The sequence below is a fragment of the Trichosurus vulpecula genome, chromosome 3 (genome assembly GCF_011100635.1).
Source record: "Trichosurus vulpecula isolate mTriVul1 chromosome 3, mTriVul1.pri, whole genome shotgun sequence".
Classification (NCBI taxonomy): domain Eukaryota; kingdom Metazoa; phylum Chordata; class Mammalia; order Diprotodontia; family Phalangeridae; genus Trichosurus; species Trichosurus vulpecula.
Window position 1 is genome coordinate 36,016,663 of NC_050575.1, and position 22,360 is coordinate 36,039,022.

A 22,360-nucleotide genomic window follows, 5' to 3' on the forward strand; every position below is an offset into this window, starting at 1 on the left:
TTCTTTGCCTCATTTCTTATTAAGCTTTAATCATGGAATAGGGCTGCCTTAGTCAGACTGAGAACTGTTAAAGACCTTAGCTTGAAAAGGTCCCCCACAGCATCCTGGACCATCTTCAGTTGTCTTGATCCATATCTGGCCACTGGACCCAGATTGCTCCAGAGGAGAAAGTGAGGCTGGTGGCTTTGCACAGCTCCCCTCCCTTACTTAAATCCAGTTCACATGCACATGGCTTCACCTCCCTGATGTCATGGTCCCCTTCCAGAATGAAGGACAAACAGCAACCTATGAGGGGGAGAAGGTGCTCATGTTCTTCTCATTTTACTGCTGAGGAGACTGGGTCAGAAGATGAATTGACTCGCCTAGGGTCACACAGCTTTATATTTAATATTCTGATTTCCCTTACTTTTTCGTAATTGATTTCGCAGTTATTCTGGAAATCTTTTTATAAAGTTGGTATCGGAATATAGGATGGGTTTTGTGGGCTGCTTATATCAAGCTTTTACTCTATGTAAGATTGAGAAACTTTTTGCTTTTTTAGGGGTCTGTATGGTTCCATGGGTTTTATTTTCCCCAGTGGGGAAGGAGAGGTGACAAGGAGAGAAAATAGATTTTTGTTAACTGAACAGTATTAAATTTTAAAACAGAAACAAAGTCTACGCACAATTTTAAAACGAACTTAATTCAATTTCTTTTGTTTTTATAGTCAGTGAATCAATAAATTAAAAGTTCTCACCTGTTTTAGAAAAGAAAAAAGAATAGGGAAAAAGAAGCTACTTAAGTATAATAATAACATTTTAAAAGATTCAAGGTAGGAGAGACAGAAGAGAGGAGGGAAAGGAGGCAAATGGAGAAGGACATTGATTGGTTGGTTGGTTGTTGTCCTTCGTTCTTGAAGAGGACCAAAATGGCATCACTGTGCTAGAGTGAAGTGTGTCTGACTGTGGCTGATCAGACCAATATGAGCTTGGAATGCTCTACCACAGGTCGGGCACAAATAGCCCGTGTGAACATTTGGAGCGGATACTCTAAATTTGCACATCCTGCGTTGCCTTTGATCTGTTTCAATTCTGCTTTGCTCATGGAGCATGACACCTTCTCTGATGTGAGCATGCCATGCTGGGCAGTCCTGTGCCAGTGTCTCCTATGTCACACAATTAATTCCAAAGTTCTTAAGAGAGACCTTGAGAGTGTTCTTGCATCACTTCTTCTGACAACCATGTGAACACTTGCCCTGTGTGAGTTCTCCATAAAAGTCTTTTTGGCAAAAAGGCTACAAGCCATGACCAAAGTAGAGGGAGCGTTGGTGCATGATTTTCTGTTTGCAGATGATTGTGTACTCAGTGCAGGCTCTGAAGCTGAGATGCAACAAAGTATGGATCAGTTCTCTGCTGCTTGTGCTAATTTTGGCGTAACAGTTAACACCAAGAAAACACAGGTGCTCCATAAGCCACTGCCACACCATCTATATGTGGAACCATCAGTTACAGCAAATGGAGAAGTTTTGAATGCTGTGAATAAGTTCACTTACCTTGGTAGTGTACTTTCCAGGGATGAACACATTAATAATGAGGTTGACACACACATTGCCAGAGCTAGCTCAGTGTTTGGGAGGCTCTGAAGGAAAAGTATGGGAGAGAAGAGCTATTAGACTGACTACCAATCTGGAGGTCTACAGAGCCATGGTGCTGACCTCATTGTTGTATGCCTGTGAAACCTGGACAGTCTACCAGTGCCATGGTAGGAAACTGAATCACTTCCACTTGAATTGTCTTAGGAAGATTCTGAAGATCACCTGACAGAATAAGGTACCAGACACTGAGTTCCTTACTTGAACTAAACTTCCAAGCATTCAAACTCTGCTTCAGGGAGCACCACTTCAGTGGGCTGGAAAAGGGACAGAAGTGAACAGAGGACTAAGGGGAGCAGGGCCTGCGCCAGGGAGCCTTCACAAGGGAAGTAGGGCCTTGGGTGACAAGTACAAGTAAACTGTTCTTCTTGGACCTTGGAGCCTACCATGGTTGTGGGAATCACCAAATAAGCTTTGTTGCCCTTTGAAAAACTAGGGCCGTAAAATCAGAACTTTAGAGCTGGAAAGGATTTCTGAGGCCCTGTAGTCTAATCTCCTCATCTTACAAATGTATAGCTGAGGCCCAGAGAGACTAAGTGATTTGTCCAAGGTTTCAAAGGCATGAAGTAGCAGAGCCCATGTTATATATAGATCTAGAATGGAAAGGGACCACTCTGAGGCCCATCATTTTATAGGTTAGGACACTGAATTGAAGAGAAGTTAAGAGACTTGCCTATGGTCACATAAATCCTGTCAAATCAGGATTTTCTTAGGTCCTCTGATTACAAATCCAACACCCTTTCCTATGGTATACTTTCCTTCCTTCTTTCCTTATTTTAAAGTTTGTTTTTCTTTTCACAGGCTTTAAACTTTATTTTTTAAGATAAGTTTTTATTTATATCTTTTCCTTTTTATATCACCTACAGCGTAACCCTCCTTCCCCTTCACAAAGAGCCATTCCTCATAAAAAAAGGATAAAACAGAGAGGAAAAAAACAGTTCAACAAACTAATCAACACATTGAAAAAGTCTGATATTAGATAGAGGGTTCCTCTCCCATAGTCCCCTACCTCTTCAAGCGTGAAAGAGAGAGATACTGACACTGGTGTGATTTCCAAGATGATTATCATATATCTTCTTTGGTCCTTTGGTCATTATAATTTTACAATATTCAATTTTGATTGTTTTATTGTGGTGATTTCCATTTCCATTATTGCAGTCGTGTACATTGTTTTTTCTCGTTCTGCTTTCTTCAGTTTATATCAGTTCATATAAATTTTTCTGTGCTTTTCTGCATTTATCATATTCATTTAATTAAGGTACCATAAACTATTTAACCATTCCCTAATTGATGGGCACTTTGTTTGCAATTCAGTGTTTAATTTTAATAACATTTAGAGTTAATAACATTTTTAAAAATTAAGTTTTACTTTCCCATCAGATTTTGTTTTTCTGTATGGGAATGACCTAGATTTAAGAAATTTAATTTGAATCCTTAAGTGTAGTATACTACTAGCTTGAAAGTTCCTTTGAAATTTAAAACTTTTCTGATTTCTAATTGTGCTTTAAAAGTTTAGGGCAGCCTCATCACACAATACTTAAATATTATGCTTACATGCTACATCACTCCTTTGACTTGCTGCATGAAATTAATCTGAGCACTAAGGTTCCCACTTCTCTTATATGTAGTTAATGTTAATGAGACTTTCTGTTCCTAGTTTGTCCAGATTCATGTAATAATTATAATAAGGTTCTATTCTGTAGTTTCTGAAATGATTTTTACTTTAAAAAACAGTTTTGATGGTAATGACTCTTACCTTTTGTTATTGCCATTTTGATCTTTTAAAGGTGTGATTTCATTGACCCCTTACTAGCAAATTTTAAAAGACAGCCTTATATGCATTGAAATGGAAAAGAATATTGACTTTGAAGTCATAGAACTTGAGTTCAAATCCCACCTTTGTCATTTATTCCCTGTGTGTTCTTGGGCAAGTCACTAACTTCTATGGACTCAGTTTCTTAATCTGTAAAATGTGCAGAGGGTGGACTAAATGACTTCTAAGGTCTCTTCCACTTCTAAATCTATGATCCCATTTCAGCACAAATCCCAGACTTTCTCTCTCAACATCCATTCATACTAGCAGCCTAGGCCTGTATAGCTTGGGGGCAGCATCTTACCTCAAGTTTTAGGGAACCTTGAGGTGCAGGAACATGGTTTTCTAGTTCTATAGTTTGTATGCCAATAGTGCTGTTCTTTCAGGTATGATTATCAGTTGATATCAGTTAGTTAATTAGCCATTGGAAATATATTTAATATGGTGGTATAGTTGTTAAAAACATCACCCAAAAGTACTTTCCCACCAACATATGCCCAATCTAGGGGAAGATAGACTCAAGTTGAAAGTGCAGGTGGCAAAATAACTCACAGCTCATGGAATTCCTTTTTTTTCCTTTGTGAGGGGACCCCTTTGTGGAGTCTTCAAGATGTGCTTCCTAGGGATAGTGTAGCTTTTCTTTAGGGCTCCTTATAAAGCCTTGAATCTGCTTTTCTACATACAGTGTGTCTCTTTTCTACATACAGTTTTACAGAAACTGCCACCAGCTGTTCCTCTCTCCCAGGGACACTTACAATTTCAGTGAAAAGGGCCAATTCTCTGGAGTTCTCAAGTTCCTCCTCTGTCCAAAGGTGTGAAGGGAGAGAGGAGACTTAAAGCTGACTCACCCCTCCTACTTCTTCTCCCCGAAGAGATTCCTTCTTAGGGGCTTTGCTGGAAGCTTCTACCAATAAGCTAATTCTCTTGGGTTATGAATAACTGTGGCTTATAGACAACCCACAGGACATGACTAGATTTCCTCAGCCAGTCCAAACACTATGTAAATGGTGTCACTGCAGTTCATCCAATGGCTTTCAAAGACATCTAAATTAACCGATAACTTTGCCCAATATTTATTCTAGAGTCTGTGATAGGGGTGGGGAACCCGTCCAGGTTCCCTACCCCTGGTCTATGATTTATTAATTCAAGGAGATGTTCAGTCCTTGTTCACACATAGCTCAGACCTCTGATTCAATTAAGATGTGTTCTCATTTGATAAAGGCATCAGGATGGGGTGATTGATTGACTCAGTCTTTCCCTAAATTTATACTAGATCTAAATTGGAGATCCATGAACTTTTTGAGAAGTATCTTTTGGTAACTACATTTCCATTATACAATTGATCTCCTTTATAATCCTATATATTTTAGTCTATACATTTTAAAATGTTATTTTGAGAAGGGGTTTACCAGACCTCTTTTCTAGGCTTTATCAGACTGTCAAAGTATAGATGGCACAAACAAGTTAAATTCCCCTGATCTGAATCCTTTTTCCTAGATATGTTGAAGAGAAAACTGTAAAAAGAACTCCTTTTCTTGTTCTTACATTACTGAATAATATAAAGCAGGGAAGAGCAATGAGCAGAATGATCAGTTCTGTTTCTTTGTACAGGCTTTTCTCAAAGATAACTGTTTATTCACTGTGCTCTTGTTTGTGAAAGCAGGGAAGTTTGGAATACAGTTTAGAAAGGTTTTCACAAAATAAAACTATGGGCCTTAGAAGGGTGAGTTTTCATTATCTACAGATTTCTCTTAATGTAACATTTTATTCCCTAGTAATGTCCCTTATTAATGAAGTATATTGTATTTGTTGATTGTTCTTTCCTACTTTGAACTCCAACCTATACCCTAAATGTTATATACATTAATGTAGAGGAATAAGTGTGACTTTGGGCAGATCACTTGACCTCTCCGAGCTTCAGATACATTGTCCTTTAAAAGGAAGAGGCTCAGATAATGTCTAAGGTCCTTTATTGTTCTAAATTTCTGATCATATTAAAGGGAAGTCAATGATCAAAGCTTTATTTCTTGAATTCCCTTGGTTTTGTACTTTTGAAAATCCAGTCAAATTAGCAAAGTAAAATTGATACTGTAGTTAATTATTTTGCTACAGTTAAAAATGATTTAATCATAGGTATATATCAACTTCTCACATTGTATAGACCAAGACATGCTCCAAGTGGCTCCATGATTTAGATATAAAGGGTGGTATCATAAACAAATTATAGGTGCATGAAGGAAATTACCAGGGAAGCATTCATGACCAAGAGCTAGAAAGAATACCAGGAGGTAAAGTGGACAGTTTTGATTGCATAAAATTAAAAAAACCTTTTGTACAAAGGCAACAAAAATTAGAAGAGAAGCAGGAAATTGGGGGAAAAATCTTTTGAACCAGTTGTTTTGGATAAAGGTCTCATTTTTAAGATATATAGGGAACTGAGTTAATTTTTTTTAAAGATCCATTTCCCAGTTGATAAATGGTCAAATTATATGAGTAGGCAATTTTCAGAGGAAAAAAAAAATCTAAGCTCTCAATAGCCATATGAAAAAAAAATGCTTTCAATCATTAATAATTAGAGAATTGCAAATTAAAACAAGTCTGTGGTGCCACCTTACACCTATTAAATTGGCAAGGTTGACAAAAAAAGGAAAATGGAAAAAAAAAAACTGGAAGGGCTATGTGAAGACAGGTACATCGATATTTTGCTGGAGCTGTGAACTGGTCCAGCTTTTTTGGAAAGCAGTTTGTAACTATGCTTGAAAAGCTATTAAACTGTTCATACCCTTTGGCCTGATGATCTTGCTAGTAAGCCTATAGCCCAGAGAGATCAAAGAAAGAGGAAAAGGACCCATGTTTACAAAAAAAAAATATTTATGGCAGGTCTTTTCATGGTGCCAGAGAATTGGAAGCTGAGGGGCTGCCCATCAGTTAGGGAATTGCTGAACAAGTTATGGTATATAAAATTTAATGGAATACTGTTGTGCTGTAAGAAATGATGAAGGGGATGGTTTCAGAGAAACCTGAGAATACTTGTATGAACTGAGGCAGAGTAAAGTAAACAGGACCAGGGGAACAATAAAGACAAATAACTTTTAAAGACTTAGGAACTCTGATCAATACAGTGACCAGCTAGGATTCTAGAAGACTCATGATGAAACCTGCCATCATCTTCCAGATAGAGAGCTCCTGGATTCTGTGCAGATTGAGGCATTTACTTGTTGCACATGGTTAATTTGGGAATTTATTTTGCTTTACTATACATGTTTGTAAGTAGATTTCCTTTTCTTGCTTTTTCAGTGGGTGGGGAAGGGTGAGGCAGGCAGGAAGGAGGGACTTTGAGCTGAAAATAAAATTAAAAAACAAAAAAAGGAGATAAACTACTAAGTATTTAATAAATGTATTTTTTTTGTTCATCCAAACATGACTTGGTAATGTATTTGATTTATTATATAATTGGGCTCTGCCATCTGTCTCCATGGTCAGATTTATTTTGTGTTTTGATTATTTGAAGGGTCACATTTTATCCAACCTTTACTCTGTAAAAATCAAAAGCAACAATATTCTGATGTTCAACAAAAATTCAGTATCAGCTGTGTGTAGGGGGTATGGTGTTAGGCACTGGGAATAATAGTGCAGAGTTTAGGTACATTACAGTCCCTGCTCTTGTTTATGTTCATCATGGAGGTAAGACAAACTCATAAGAATAATGTACAGTATTTAAAAATACATCAGAGAATTTCTATACAAAGTACTGGGGGGAGATCTATTGGGGAAGATCTGGGACATCAGGCTCTGAGATGGATTCTAATGTATATAATGTATAGGAGTTCTGCAGGCAGAGGTAACAGGGAAGGCATTCCAGGAACGGGGAGGAGAGTGAGCAGAATTACAGAAGTAGGAGAGTGAAGTTTGTTCAAAGGATGAGAATAGTCTAGTCTGACTGGAGCTTGGAGTAGCTAGAGGGGAATAATATGAAATCTTGCCAGAAAGGTTAGAGCAAGATTTTGAGAGAGTCCATTCAAATCCTCCCCTCTTCCCAACTTTCCCTCTTACTGTAGAGGAAACCACCATCCTCCCAGTCACCTAAGTTTGAAATGTTGGTGTTATCTTTGATTCCTCACAATCATTTTTGTTTTTTTCTTTTGCATTTAAAGTTTTTTATAACCTTGTACCTTTCTACCTTTTCAGTCTTCTTACACTTTCCTCTCAATACTCTATATTCCAGCAACATTGGCCTACTTGTAGCTCCTTAAACATGACACTGTCCCTCATCTTCATGCCTTTGCACCAGCTATTCCAGATACCTGTAATATCCTACCCCCTTACACTTACTTTTTAGATTCCCTCATTTCATTCAAGACTTAACTCAAATTCTACTTCTTGTAGGAGGCCCTTCCCAGTCCCCCACAGCTGCTAATGTCTTCCTCTGTTAGAGTACTTTCCATCTTCTCTGTGAATATCTTGTTTGCATGTTGTTTCCCCCCATTAGAATGTAAGCTCCTTGAGGTCAGGGAGTGTGTTTTTGCCTTTTTTTGTCTCCCTGCTATTTAGGACAGTGCCTGACATATAGTAAGTGCTTAATAAATGCCTATCATTCACATGTATGCATTTGGCAGACCATAGGGAACCATAGAAAATTTTTTGAAGAGAAGATTGACTTTTACTAGAAAGATCATTCTGTCATCAGTATTTAAGGAATGGATTGAAAGAGGGGAGAGAGTATACCATGTCTTGACAAAAATTAAGTGCTTAATGAATGTTTGTTGAATTGAGAGAATGGAGTCAGGAAGACTTGGAAAGAGGATATTGTAATAGTCTTGGCTTCTGACTTAAACTTTTACTCTTTAGTTTCTCATAACATGAAATTTATATAATAGTACATTCTTATTGTTTGTTTATGTGATGATTATGAAAAACATTGAGCTAATTTAAATCAAATTGGTAATAGGCATTTATAAAATGCTATTTTGTATTTATCAGGTTTTAATGGACATGTTTGATCAGGATGACATTGGTTTGGTTTCACTCTGTGAAGATGAATCCTTTTCTTCAGGTGAACTAAATTATTATGACTTAGTCAGAACTGAAATTGCAGAAGAAAGACAATATCTACGGGAATTAAATCTGATAATAAAAGTATTTCGGGAGGCTTTCCTTTCAAACAAAAAGCTGTTTGCATCTTCTGTAAGTACCATTTCTAGGTTTGGGATATTCGGTATCTCAAAATGTATTACAAAACTTAGAATAATTAAATAGATTCAAAATTGATGTGTATAGAACAAAATATTCTTTTTTTTGTAGTCAGTATGATTTTAAAAATAGTTGAATTGTTTCACCAATATATTGAAATGCTACATAAGATTAGTGAGGGAACAAAAAAGACTGAAAACTTCTCTGATATCTGGTGTCCAAAGTGATCAGGGTGATTTCCTGAGAGCCTGTACGTATGTTATATTAAAGGAATGCCCCAAACGTGAGTTCTAAGGGAGAGAATCTCATGAATGGAGAAATTTTCTGGAAAGAAATAATAGACTGGGAATGTCTTTGCCTCAGAGTAAATGTTACAATGGAAAGGAGAAGTTTCATTTTTTTTTCCACTTTATCTTCTGGCACCCATTATCTTTTTCTTCTAAAGATCTGTTCTGCCCTTCTTGTTTTTGGTGTCATCCATTGCTTTCTTTGCTACTCTACCTGTTTTATTGTTTCCTCCAGAATATGTATTTCTTGTGTAAGAAGGGAGTGGTACCTGGATAGTATTGGCTAAATAGATGCTAAAGGGTAAAAATTTAAATTTTTTCAGTCCTTAAGCTCTAAAATCAAGCGATGGTATTCTAAGGTGTTTTGCTTAGCTTAAAAATGTTTTTTATAACTCCCCACCAGATATTATACTAATAGTTTACATGCCAAGGTAAAGGATATGACAACCAAAGACAAAATTAGTTTAGAATACAAACTCATTTGTGAAAACTTAGAAGAATGGTGAATAATTGTGAGCAACATTGTCTCGTAAAACAGAGACGTACTGGAGCCAGTTTAAAGAAAGCTTGTCAAACTAAGCAAACTCATTCTGCAGGCATTTAAGGATGAAATTGTAAGAAGAAGAAATAAGCAAAAGCTGGAAGAAATTTTAAGACATTTTATAAGGAGGTGGAAATGTCACTGAATTGAACAAAGATAGAAAAAGCAACCAAACTTGACCAGTTACTAGAATAGTTCTGTGCTGGCTGAGGGATTGATTCTCAGCGTATCTGAACCAGTGGAAAATACCAGAGTTGTGGGGAAAGAATGTTGAACTTTGAGAATAATTTGTGTCAGAGCTATCCTTGTTGCAGATATTACAAGGAAACAGGCCTTTTCAAGCTGTAGATGACGTTTTATTATCATATGTTTGACAATGATGTAAAGAATATCAAATTACACCATTTGTTGTGGTTGTTGTTGTTTTCATCTGTATAGGAAGTTCCCATTGAGGAACTCTGTCCACCCCTGATCCATTATTTGTAATCTCACAGAGTTCCTTGGGGGCACTGAGAGGTTAAGTGATTTGCTCTTAGTCACATATCCTGCATATGTGTCAGTTAAACTCAGGTTTTCCTAACTCCCTGTCAATACTCTTATCCGTTTTGCCAGACTGTGTGTCATCTGCTTGTTTGCTGACTGTAAGAAAAAGTTTGATTCAGTAGAGCAAAATGCTGTGTTAAAAGCTGTCCTCTAATGGCTACATCAAAATTATCAAGCTTTCTTGAAAAAATTTGACAATAGAGGTTTGACTTTCTGATTATTAATATCATACAGGGCACGAAACGGGGATTTATGGTCGCCAAAGATTTTTCCCACTGTCAAAGATGAGTTCTAAAACAAATCCAAGTTGTAGACATATTCCCTGTAAATGGTGAGGTTTTCTTCATGTGTCTCTTTGCAGAAGACGTTACGCAGATCGTACCATATTCTCAAACAGTCTGAAGAAGAGGAAGATTGCCTGATGTCCTTAGTGTTAGGCAATTATCTTAGATTCTACAGGCTAATGCGGAGGCAGGCCCAGAGCTGAATAGGAGGAAAGCAAGCAGGCTGGATTGCCTTTGAGAAATTGAAAAGTTCTTTTAATAGATATAAAATTTTCCCTGAGACACAGGCCTGTTTTTAGAACACCAGTAGTCTATCAGAGTTTTATGATTACAAGCTATGGAGCACCAGTTTCCAAACAATGCAAAACAAATTGTGTTCTATTCTTCATGACCCCCATGGTACCCATTATCTTTTTCTTTTAAAGATGTGTTCTTCAGCTTTTCTTTATGGTGGTATAGAGGTGCATGGTGGATACGAACAGGCTGCAACACATTAATTATAAACAGGGAATTACAAAGGAGAACTAGAGAAAAAGTTGTTACCAGAAACACATGAATGAAAACAATGATGGCTGGTTATGTGGCAAGAGCACAGGAAAATTGATGAAAAAAAAATATATATCTATAGATGTATCTATTTTTATATATATATATATATATATATATATATATATATATATGTATATATATATATGTATATATATATGTATATGTGTATATATATATATATATATATATATATATATATATATATATATATGTATTCCACTCAATGTCAAGTGAAATTGAGGAAAGGTCTCAGAATGTTGGTTGGATTCTCTGTGGTGAACTTTTCAGAGTGTGGACAAGAGTTTCCTAGGTTGCAGCCTGTGTCATTGGAGGGAATGTCCACAACTGTGAAATCACAGCTCCATTTGAGTATTGGATATTATGCATTTTCAGAATCTCAAAAGTACTTACATCTATCATTTGCTATGATCTTCATAGGGCAGGTATTATTACTTTTATAGATGAAGAACGTGAGACATAAAAATTGTGGCTTCAGGTTACTGCCAGAGGTTGGATTAGAACCCAGGCCTCTAGACCAAAAGTCTATTATACTTTTTATTGACACAAAATACAATGGATTGTATGTAGAATAGTATCTAGGAGAAAAAGCAGATAATTTTATTTGCTCAGGTCATCAGCTTTACCTCTTTTACTATTAGCATCTATAAAGCACTTGATTTTTTTCCCCTGTAGGTGATGACATTGATTTGTCATATAAAGCGATTGAAACCCTGAACAAAATTGATCCCAGTTTGTCATTTTGAGGGTCCTATTTTACCTGGGTAAATGTATTACACTTATGTCTCGAGTAAATAGTTTGTCTATTACCTTAATAAATAAATGTAAATCTTATTTTATTGTACAGAGGCCTTGGGACTGAAAATTTATTTATTCCTTATGAAAGTCAGTCATCAGCTCACAATTAAAGCTCTTAATGGTGTATTAGTACAGCATGTATTTAAGATGGACTACGTAGAATCTCTGTTTATCTAATAACCTGCTTTTCTATCTTGTGACACAGAGGATTGTATTTTCCTTCCTTCTTACTTATTGACTTCAGTTTTGTATGTTTTATCCCCACCCTCACCGCCACCCCCCTGCCCCGCCACTTTTCTCCTTTCTTGTGTTTCTTTATAAGAAACTTCAATATAGCCTCTTTTATGTAGAATTTCAAGGCTTATGGTGTGGGAACTTACTTTCTTGTAAAATATTAACATGACTTCTTAGATGTGAATTCTTTTCCATCTTTAGCTTATGTATGAGTATTTCTATTCAATAACTTATTAGCATAGTTTTTAGCTTCAGATGCTTTCATTTTTATTTTCTTTAGGATATTGAAGGGATATTCAGCAACATTTTAGATATTCATGAATTGACTGTAAAGCTTTTAGGCTTGATTGAAGACACAGTTGAAATGACTGATGAAAGCAGTCCTCATCCCTTAGCTGGCAGCTGTTTTGAAGATCTAGCAGAAGTAAGTTTATAAAACTATATTTATATTCTCATTAAAATATTTAAATTGCTTGTTAAGCTGCATATTATTTGGCTAATTATCTGTCAAAAATGAGAAGAAATTTTTTACTATAGTTTTCTTAAAATCAGTTAGCTAAAATCATTGCATATTTTACTTATTATACTATGCTCTGTATTTCTGCTTAACAGTTTATTTCAAATTACTTCAAATTAATTTTATGTGAATAGCTTTTTGAAGTAATGTATTCGTTGCACGTAGATAGTGTACTGATAAAGATATTGGAGTTCACTTCTGGAATCTGTAAAGTATCATATGCTTAATGTAAAAGATATTCTCAGGTATCTGTCTTTATTCAGCATTAGTCTCATAAAATGGATTATTTTCATTAACTCACTTTTTAGTTAAGGAAACTGACACTGTTAATCATTTGCTGACTATCTGAAATTCTCAGTCCTATTTTTATTAGTATATTTGCTTATCTTGAACTCCTATATATTTATGGCTTAGTTGTCAAATATATTAACAGATTGTAGTTTTAAAAGATAATAATGTAGACTTAAAGTGGTCCAAGTAAACATTTCAGGTGGTGAAATTACAAATTGATCAGAAACCATCCTTGAAGTTTCAAAGGAATAAGCATTGAACAGTTATCTTAAACCAACATCCTTTTTTAGGGGATAAAAATTTGGTAATATACTTTTTTGATTTGAATGTAAACTGTCTATGTAGACTGTCGTATTAATACTCATTCATACCTTAACATGTCTTAACATTTTTGAGAAGTATGCCATGGATAAAACACTGTTATTTCATATGGCTACTTAAGAAAACTTCTCTTTCTCTTTCCTTCTTTCTCTTTTCCTTCCTTCCTTTCTTCCTTCCATCCATCTATCTCTGCTCCCCTCCCCTCCCCTACCCTCCCCTCCCCTCCGGAGGGAGTCCTACAACTGGTAAGTGTCTGAGGCCAGATTTTTAACTCAGCTCTTCCAGACTCCAGGGCTCATAATCTATCCACTGCGCCACCTAGCTGTCCCTTAGGAAAATTTATTGAGCCTAAGGGTTAGAATTCAACTTAAAATATAGTGGATTTTTTTTTTTTTTTTACCATTTTCAGACCACAATTTCAAAAGTTGCTTTCCTTTTGATTATTGGTGCTGTTTTCATTTGCCTCTCCCTCCAAAATAGTTTTTTTTGTGTGTGCACATGTATATACATTTATGCATATATACCTACACATTTAGACATATAGTATATAGGGGTAGCTAGGTGCAGTGGATAGAGCACCTGACCTGGAGTTGGGAAGTCCTGAGTTCAAATTTAGCCTCAGACTCTTACTAGTTGTGTGGCCCTGGGCAAGTCACTTAACCTTGTTTGCCTTAGTTTTCTCATCTGTAAAATGAACTGGAGGAGGAAATAACAAACCGCTCCAGATCGTTGCCAAGAAAACCTCAGGGTCATGAAGAGCTGGACACAACTGAACCCCAGCTTTAATCGATACATGCACATACGTATAAATCCCAGTGTGCTACTTGTGGCCACAGTGTTACCCACATATTCTGAGATGACCGTAGTTGGACAGTGTGAACTCCATGGCTTAAAGGCGCTGTATAAATGTCTTTGAAAGTACACACTTGGAATTGTGGGTGAGTTATATTTGGTGTTTACCCTGGCACTTTGGAGAGCAGAAAATCAAGACCTGGTTGAAGACTCAGTGATAGCTGACACTCTATAACACCCATGATACTAAGCATGTTTACAAATGTTATCTCATCTGACCTGCACAGCAGCCCCTGGAGGTAGGTGTTATCATCATCACCCCCATTTCACAGATGAAGAAACAGACAGAAGTTAAGTGTCCGAAACTGGATTTGAACTCAGGTCTTCCTGATTCTAGGCCCTTCTCTACCACACCAGTTGGTCTTAGGAACAAATTATACTAAAGTTACACTGAAAATGGAAATACTTAAATCTATGACTAGGTATGCTAAACTTGTTTTACTTTCCAAAAACTTTTTTTTTTTTTAAGGAACAAGCATTTGATCCATATGAAACCTTGTCGCAGGATATCCTTTCACCACAATTCCATGAACGTTTCAATACTTTGATGGCCAAACCTGCTGTTTCTCTACACTTTCAGGTAAATTTAGGTTCAAACATGTTACTCTTCTGTACTCAATGGCATGATAACTGGCCTCCCAAATTTATTTGATAAGATGAAAGTGAACGAGGTATATGGTATTCCTATTTTAACAACCTAGTCACATCCAAGAGAGAAAAAAATGACCATAGTAGTAATGTTGACCTTATTAAAGTGGTTTCCTTGACTATTTTTTATCTGCAGAAAAGTTTCTTAACCATCTTATTTGTCACAAATGAATACACCCCAAATTAAGCAAATAGTTTCTCCCCATAGGCTAAAGTTTTGCTTTTTGTGACATTTGTTTATGTAAGTATTCTAATATTTTCGAAAATTTTATCACTTTAATTCAACAAATTTGTTGTCCAGAAAATGTTTTTTGATTACATTTTCCTTACTGTAGCATATTTTTTAAATCACTGTCACAGCTTATCATTTATTTTTATTATTATGTAGGTTGACTTCACTTTATGTAAAGTGAAAATAAATTTATCTGATTTAAACATCAATTTTCATTCTAATGTCAAACATGTATTTTTGCAAAAAATAATAAATTCACACTATCATTTATTTCAGTGAGAACTCTGCCTTCATCTTTGTGTACATACACATCATGAAAGAAAATAGTCAGATGCACAGTATGTTGTCATGATCTTGACAGTTGTTAAAAGCATACAGATAGTGAAAATGCCACACATTTTCTCTTTTCATTAGGAATTTTCATCATTTTTATCTAGCATATTTGAATATTTAAACTTTTCACTGATAATACCATTGATTTAGTAAAATTTAGTAACTAGAAGAGATACCTGTCCAAAACAGAACTTATTGTCTTTCACCAAAACCCATCCCTCCTCTTCACTTCCTTATTTTTGTCTAGGGCACTACCATCCTTTTAGTCACCCAGGTTCCCAGCCTTGGAGTCATCTTCAACTTTGCAGTTTCCTCAGCTCTCTATAGCCCATCAGTCGCCAAATTCTTTTAATTCTGCTTCCACAACATATCTCTTATTTGTCATTTTCTCTCTATTCACATGACCACCACCCTAATTTAGGCCTTTGCCACCTTTCTGTTGCAACATCCAGACTATTGCAATAGCTTCTCATTTGGTTTTGCTATATCTAGCCTTTCTCCTCTCTAATCTTAATCTTTCACAACACTGTCAGATTGATATTCCTGAAGCACAGTTCTGTCCATTTCTCTTCCCTGTTGAAGAAGAGTCAGTGTGCTCTGTTGCAGTAGGATCAAATACAAACTCCTGTGTTAGGCATATGACCATCTTTCTCTTGCCAGTCTTTCCAGTATGATAACCTCCCCTCTTCTCCCCACTCCATGCATTTTGTGATTCAGCCAAACTGGACTACTTTCTGTTCCCCATACATAATGTTCCATCTTCTTTGCCCTTGCCTTTGATGAGGTGTTCTTCGTGCCTGGGGAGAATAGCCCATTTGATACTTTTCCTTCTCACCCTCTATCTTTTGGAACCCTTAGCTCCTTTTACTGATAACTGAAATGCTATCTCCTCCAGGAGACCTTTCCTGATTTCCTTTGTTGTTAGTTCTTCCACCCTTCTGTTATTTATTTTGTATTTATTACTGTATGATTTCCAACCCAAGCCCCGCCCCCCAATAGGATGTAAACTCCTTGAGGAGTTCCTTCCTTCCTTCCTTCCTTCCTTCCTTCCTTCCTTCCTTCCTTCCTTCCTTCCTTCCTTCCTTCCTTCCTCCCTTCCTCCCTTCCTCCCTCCCTCTCTCTGCTTCCCTCCCTCCCTCCTTCTCTCTCTCTCTCTCCCTCCCTCCCTCCTTCCCTCCTTCCCTCTCTCCCTCAATCCCTCACTCATTTCCTTCCTCCGGCACACAAAAGTATCTATGGTACATGGCTGAATTTAAGTATCATCATAAAAGACCTACAAAGTATTGTAAGGTTTCCAAGGAGGAAACTATCATTTCATGTTCTAACTCCTACCACCTTTTCAGTCTTATTTCATTTTATTCCCCTCTCTATATTCTCTATTCTAGTCAAACTGACTTACTAGCTTGCTTCTTTATACAATGTTCAATCTTCTGCTTTTGTGCCTCTGCATCTCTGGGATGTGTACTCTCTTCATATTTTCTTCTTTGAAGCCTTAGTTCCTTGAGGGCAAGTACTATTTTCACTTTTCTTTTTGTAGTCTTACCACTTAGATTAATGCTTTGTCTTTAGGAGGCTCTTAGTTAATATTTGTTGAATTTATTTGAATAGAAAGGAGAAAATGTATTTAAGAACGATTGTGGAAGTAGAATCAGTAGGATTTGGGGGCCCAGGGTGGGGGAATACCTCAATAAGAAAATGGTCTTTCTTTTCAAATCTCTAATAAAACTTGCTGAAGAACAAGTTTAACACAAATGAAGGAGTGGGAGAGTTGGACTATAAGAGATTTTAATCGGATATGGAAATTTGAGTTCAGGATATTAGAGTAGTTTCTAAAGATGGTACATCTAATAAACAGCAGCACTGGTAGATTGTCATTGTAGAATAGAGATAGAGGTTTGGGGAGTTAAGGAGCCATGAGGGTATGGATGTTGATGTTTCTGAGGTTTAGAGCTTAAATCATCACTTGATTGTACACTCGAAGGAACTGAGATTCAGAAATGTTAACTGACCTGCCCGGGGTCACACAGATAAAAATCAAAGCTGCGATTTGACTTAGGGGCCTCTGACTCCAAATCCAAAGCTCTTTAATGAGTAAACCAGATGCTGAAATCATTGAGAAAAGTGTGTTCTAGAGCAGAGATGTGAAACACATGGCCCACAACACTCCTCAGTATGGCCTGAACCTAATTAAAATGCAACTTGAAAATATCTAACAGAATAAAAATACAATGAAATATAGATACATTTTAAAACTAAGTATGTGGCCCACCGTGTTATATGTATGTCTTAGTGTCCCATGTTTCTAATTGAGTTTGATACGGGCATTCTATTTTTTTATTTTTTGGAGGGATTTTATTTTATTTTTCCCCAGTTACATGTAAAGACAGTTTTTAACATTCATTTTTAAAAATTTTGAGTTACAAGTTTTCTCTCTCCCTTTCTTGCCTCCCCCTTCCCTGAGATGGTAAGCAATTTTATATAGGTTATACATGTTCAATCATGCAACATGTAGTACCATATTAGTTATGTCGTGAAAGAAGAAACAGACCAAAGGAAAAAAAACCCACAAAAATACAGAAAGTGAAAAATAGCGTGCTTTGGTCTGCATTCACACTCCGTCAGCACTTTCTTTGGAACTGGACAACATTTTTCATTGTGAGTCTTTTGGAATTGCTGGATCATTGTGTTGCTGAGAATAGCCAGGTCATTTACGGTTGATCATTGTACGTATTGCTGTTACTGTGTACAGTTTTCTTCTGGTTTTGCTCACTTCATCTTGCCTCAGTTCATACAAGTCTTTCCAGGTTTTAATGAAAGCAGTCTGCTCTTCATTTCTTTTAGCACAGCAATATTCCATTACAATCATATACCACAACTTGTTCAGCCATTCTCCAATTGATAGGCATCCCTTTAACTTCCAATTCTTTGCTACTACAAAAAGAGCTGCTACAAATATTTTCGTACAAGTTGGTCCTTTCCCTTTTTTGAGGATCTCTTTGAGATATAGACCTAGAAGTGGTATTGCTGGATCCGAGGAGATGCACAGTTTGATTGCCCTTTGGGCATAGTTCCAAATTACTCTCCAGAATGGTTGGATTGGTTCATAACTCTACCAACAGTGCATTAGTGTCCAAATTTCCCATATCTCCTCCAACATTTACCATTTTCCTTTTCTGTCATATTAGCCAATCTGATAGATGTGGGGCAGTAACTCAGAGTAATTTTAATTTGCATTTCTCTAATCAATGATACTAGCATTCTAGGAGTTCATGGATGATGGTAATGTAAACAAATAAAATTAACTTTCAAAGAGGAGGATCTTTTAGGGTGGTCGTAGTGGAAGAACAGTATAGTACTGTGAATAGTGAAATGTGATTGAAAAGAGACTAAGGAAGGATTACACAGGACTTAGCAGCTTACAGTCTTAAAGGATTGGAGGTCATGGAACATGATATTCTGGAAGGCAAAGGAGACAGGACTACAACTAAGAATCACCTACCTGGCAAAATTAAATATAATACTTAAGGGAAAAAATGATCATTCAGTGAAATAGAAGGATTTTAAGCCTTCATAAGGAGAAGACCAGAATTGAACAAAAAATTTGATCTCTAATGTCAAGACCCAATAGAAGCCTAAAAAAGGAAAAAGGGAAAAGAAAACATAAGGGATTCAATGGAAATGTACTGTTTACATCTCTATATGGGAAGATGATACTTGTAAGTTTTAAAAATTGTACCACTAATAGTGCAGCTAGAAGGAATATATATAGACAGAGGGTATGGGTATAAGGTGAATTTGGAGGAATGACATGAAAAATTTAGGAATGAGAAAGAGGAGTACCCTGATTGCAGAAGCAAGGGAGAGGTAGAATAGGGTAAATTATTTCCCACAAAGAAGTGCAAAAAACCTATTACAGTAGAGGGGAGGATGGAGGGTGGGCAATGGGCATCGTTTGGACCATACTCATCAGTATTGGCTGAAAGAGGGAATAATATACATAATCAGTTGAATATAGAAATCTACAGGGAAGTATGAGGGGAAGAGATTAAGTAAGGGGGGGGGGACTGACAGAAGAGAGGGCAGACTAGGGGAGGTGTAGACAGAAGCAAAACACTGGTAAGGAGAAAATGGGTGAAAGGAAAGAGAGGACAAACAGGAGGAAAAATAGAATGGAGAGAAATACACAGTAATCATAACTGTGAATGTGAATGGGATGAAGTCTCCTATAAAATGGAAGTAGATAGCAGAATAGATGAAAAACCAGAATCCTACAATATGTTGTTTATAAGAAACACACTTGAAGTAGAGAGAGTAAAGGTAAAGGGCTGGAGCAGAATCTGTTATGCTTAAGCTGAAGTTAAAAACAAAACAAAACAAAACCAAAAACCAGTGGTAGCAGTCCTGAGCTCCAGACAAAGCAAAAGCAAAAATAGACCTCATTAAAAGAAATAAGGAAGGAAACTAAAAGTACCATAGACAGTGAAGTAATATCAATACTAAACATATATGCACCGAATAGGATAGCATCCAGATTCTTAAAGGAAAAGTTAAGTGAGTTACAGGTTCATGACCAAACAAGAGATAGAGAGCATTGTGAAATGTAAAATAGATAATTTTGATTATGTTAAATTGAAAAGCTTTTGCACAAACAAAACCAATGCAATCAAAATTAGAAAGAAAGCAGAAACCTGGGAAACAATCTTTATAGCAAGTGTCTCTGATAAAAGTCTCATTTCTCAAATGAGAACTGAGTTTATAAGAATATAAGCCATTCCCTAATTGGTAAATGGTCAAAGGATATGAACAGACAGTTTTCAGCTGAAGAAATCAAAGCTGTCTATAGACATATGAAGAAGTGCTCTAAATCTCTTATGATTAAAGAAATGCAAATTAAAACAACTCCGAGGTACCACTTCACACATATCAGATTGGCTAGTATGACAAAAAAGGAAAATGACAAATGTTGGAGAGGACGTGGGAAAATTGGGATGCTAATGCACTGTTGGTGGAGGTGTGAACTGATCCAACTATAGTGGAGAGCCATTTGGAACTATGCCCAAAGGGCCACCAAACTATATTCTTTGGTCCAGCAATGGCACTACTAGGTTTATGTGTCAAAGAGATCATAAAAAAGGGAAAAAGACGTACATGTACAAAAATATTTATGGCAGCTCTTTTCGTGGTGGTGAAATATTGGAAATTGAGGGGATGCCCATCAACTTGGGAATGGCAGAACAAGCTGTAGTATATGAATGTAATGGGATACTATTGTGCAATAAGAAATGATGAATAGGCAGATTTCAGAAAAACCTGGAAAGACACATATGAACTGATGCAACGTGAAATGAGCAGAACCAGGAAAAGACAGTACACAGTATCAGCAACATTGTGTGATGATCACCTATGAATGACTCGGCTCTTCTCAGCAACACAGTGATCCAAGACAAGTACAAAGGACTCGAGAAGGAAAATGCTCTTCCCATGCAGATAAAGAACTGATGGATTCTGAGTGCACATTGAAGCATACTTTCACTCACTCTATTCTTTTTTGTGGTTTTCTTTTCCTTTTGATCCATTTCTTCTTTCACAACTGTGACTAATGTGGGAATATGTTCTACGTGATAGCGCACGTATAACCTATATCAAATTGTCTACCATTTTAGGAAGAGGGAAGGGAGGGAGAGAGAAGAATTTGGAACTCAAAATCTTGTAAAAATGAATGCTACAAATTGTTTTGACATGTAATTGGGAAAAAAATAAAATACCATTACAAGAAAAAAAGAGACTGGGGAAGAGTGGCCTGTGTTGGAAAGGCTTTCTAGGGACAGCTTCGTAAGAGAGAAGTCTGGTTTTATTCTGAGGAGGTAGAAGTGCTTGGGCTCTTATGAATTTAAATTTTATTGATATTTCGTTTTTACTTTAATTCAGTAAATATTATTAAGCATTTACTATATGCCAAACATTGTGCTAAGCACTAGGGATACAAATAAGAGAAAAAAAAATCCCTCAAGGAACTTACAGTCTAATGAGTGAAGAAGATAACACACAAGACAAAATTGGCAAGTGGGAGGGAGAGGGTGTTAGGAAGATACCAGAGGATTCCTGGTGCCCTTAGAGTTGAAACCAAGCAGAGCTGTGGGTAGAAAGTGGAGTGAGCTGTAAAATCCAAATGCTGCCCACTATTATTTTCCTTATTATATCATTGCCATGTGCTCTGTCTTGGATATTCAAACTCTTTCCCAGCCTCCTGTTCCCTCTGATTGGCGGGCTGGAGGGTGAAGCACTCAGTTCCTTCCAAATTCCTTAATAGTTGACTCAGGTCAACTCAAAGCCAGTTGGAAAGATTTATTATAGTTTTGAGGTTTCATGCTCTGGCAAGTAGCTAAGTCCCCTAAAGGAAATAGCCACTTCAGTAAGGCAAGACATACATTTTAATAGAAAATAGGATGCTGATTACACAATCAAAACTTACATAGAATATAGAAATATGATTAATATTAAAAAGGCAGGAGGAATTTGTTAAGGGATTAGGTAATGGAGGAGAGGTCCCAGCCTCAGTGGAACTGAGGAGGTGCTATGGTAGGGTGGGCCCCTTCTATGGTTAGGTGGTCAAGCATCCTGCTCTTTACATCCTGGTGGTGGTGTCTTCTGATTGGCTAGTTGTTGTGGTTCTGTCTTGGGCTAAATGGATGATGTGATTGTGATTGCACACCTGTTTGCATGGGAAAGGGTCTGTGGTAGAGTGCTGGGTTTCTGTTTCTGTGGGAACTAAGAGTTCAGGGACATGCCTAATGTTCTAGTGAGCAGTGAGGCGTAAGTTAGGACATTGATGGGGGTAGGGGGGCTTGGGGGCGGGGAAGGGGGGGTATAGGTAGGTACAGTGGGCCTGAAATGAAGTTAGAATATTGGGGCTGGGGGCAGCTCTGTTAGGACTTCATCAGCAAGCACTCTTTTCTGCCCTGGAACTGTGAGGAGGGTCCCCCCTCCACTGTGGTGGTGAGCTCTGCTGTGCTAGTGCTCCTCCTCATCCTGGGACTACTGCCTAGGACTTTGACCCAGATCTGAGTATGAGCAAAGCAATAGAGTCCTGAATGTAGAAAAAAGTTAAGTATCATGTCATAGTTTGACTTCAGATCATAATACAATTGTATTGTATATTGTAAACATTGGATAAATGTTTAACACTTCACTCACTTTTTATGAGAAAATGTATTTTTACAGCCCTCAAGAGTGTCCTTAATATCTGTCTGTTCCCCTCTTCTTTATTATGAGAAAAAAA

The 22,360-nt window shown here is 36.9% G+C and overlaps 1 protein-coding gene across 1 annotated transcript in view; it reads left to right on the forward strand.

Annotated features, from left to right (window-relative positions):
• Positions 1-22,360, forward strand: part of SOS2 (SOS Ras/Rho guanine nucleotide exchange factor 2) — a 117,724-nt gene that overhangs the window by 33,881 nt on the left and 61,483 nt on the right. Inside the window, exons 5-7 of the mRNA XM_036749484.1 lie at positions 8,424-8,627; positions 12,168-12,311; positions 14,338-14,448. Of these exons, the coding sequence (XP_036605379.1) occupies positions 8,424-8,627; positions 12,168-12,311; positions 14,338-14,448 (459 nt within the window). The remainder of the gene's footprint in view (positions 1-8,423; positions 8,628-12,167; positions 12,312-14,337; positions 14,449-22,360) is intronic.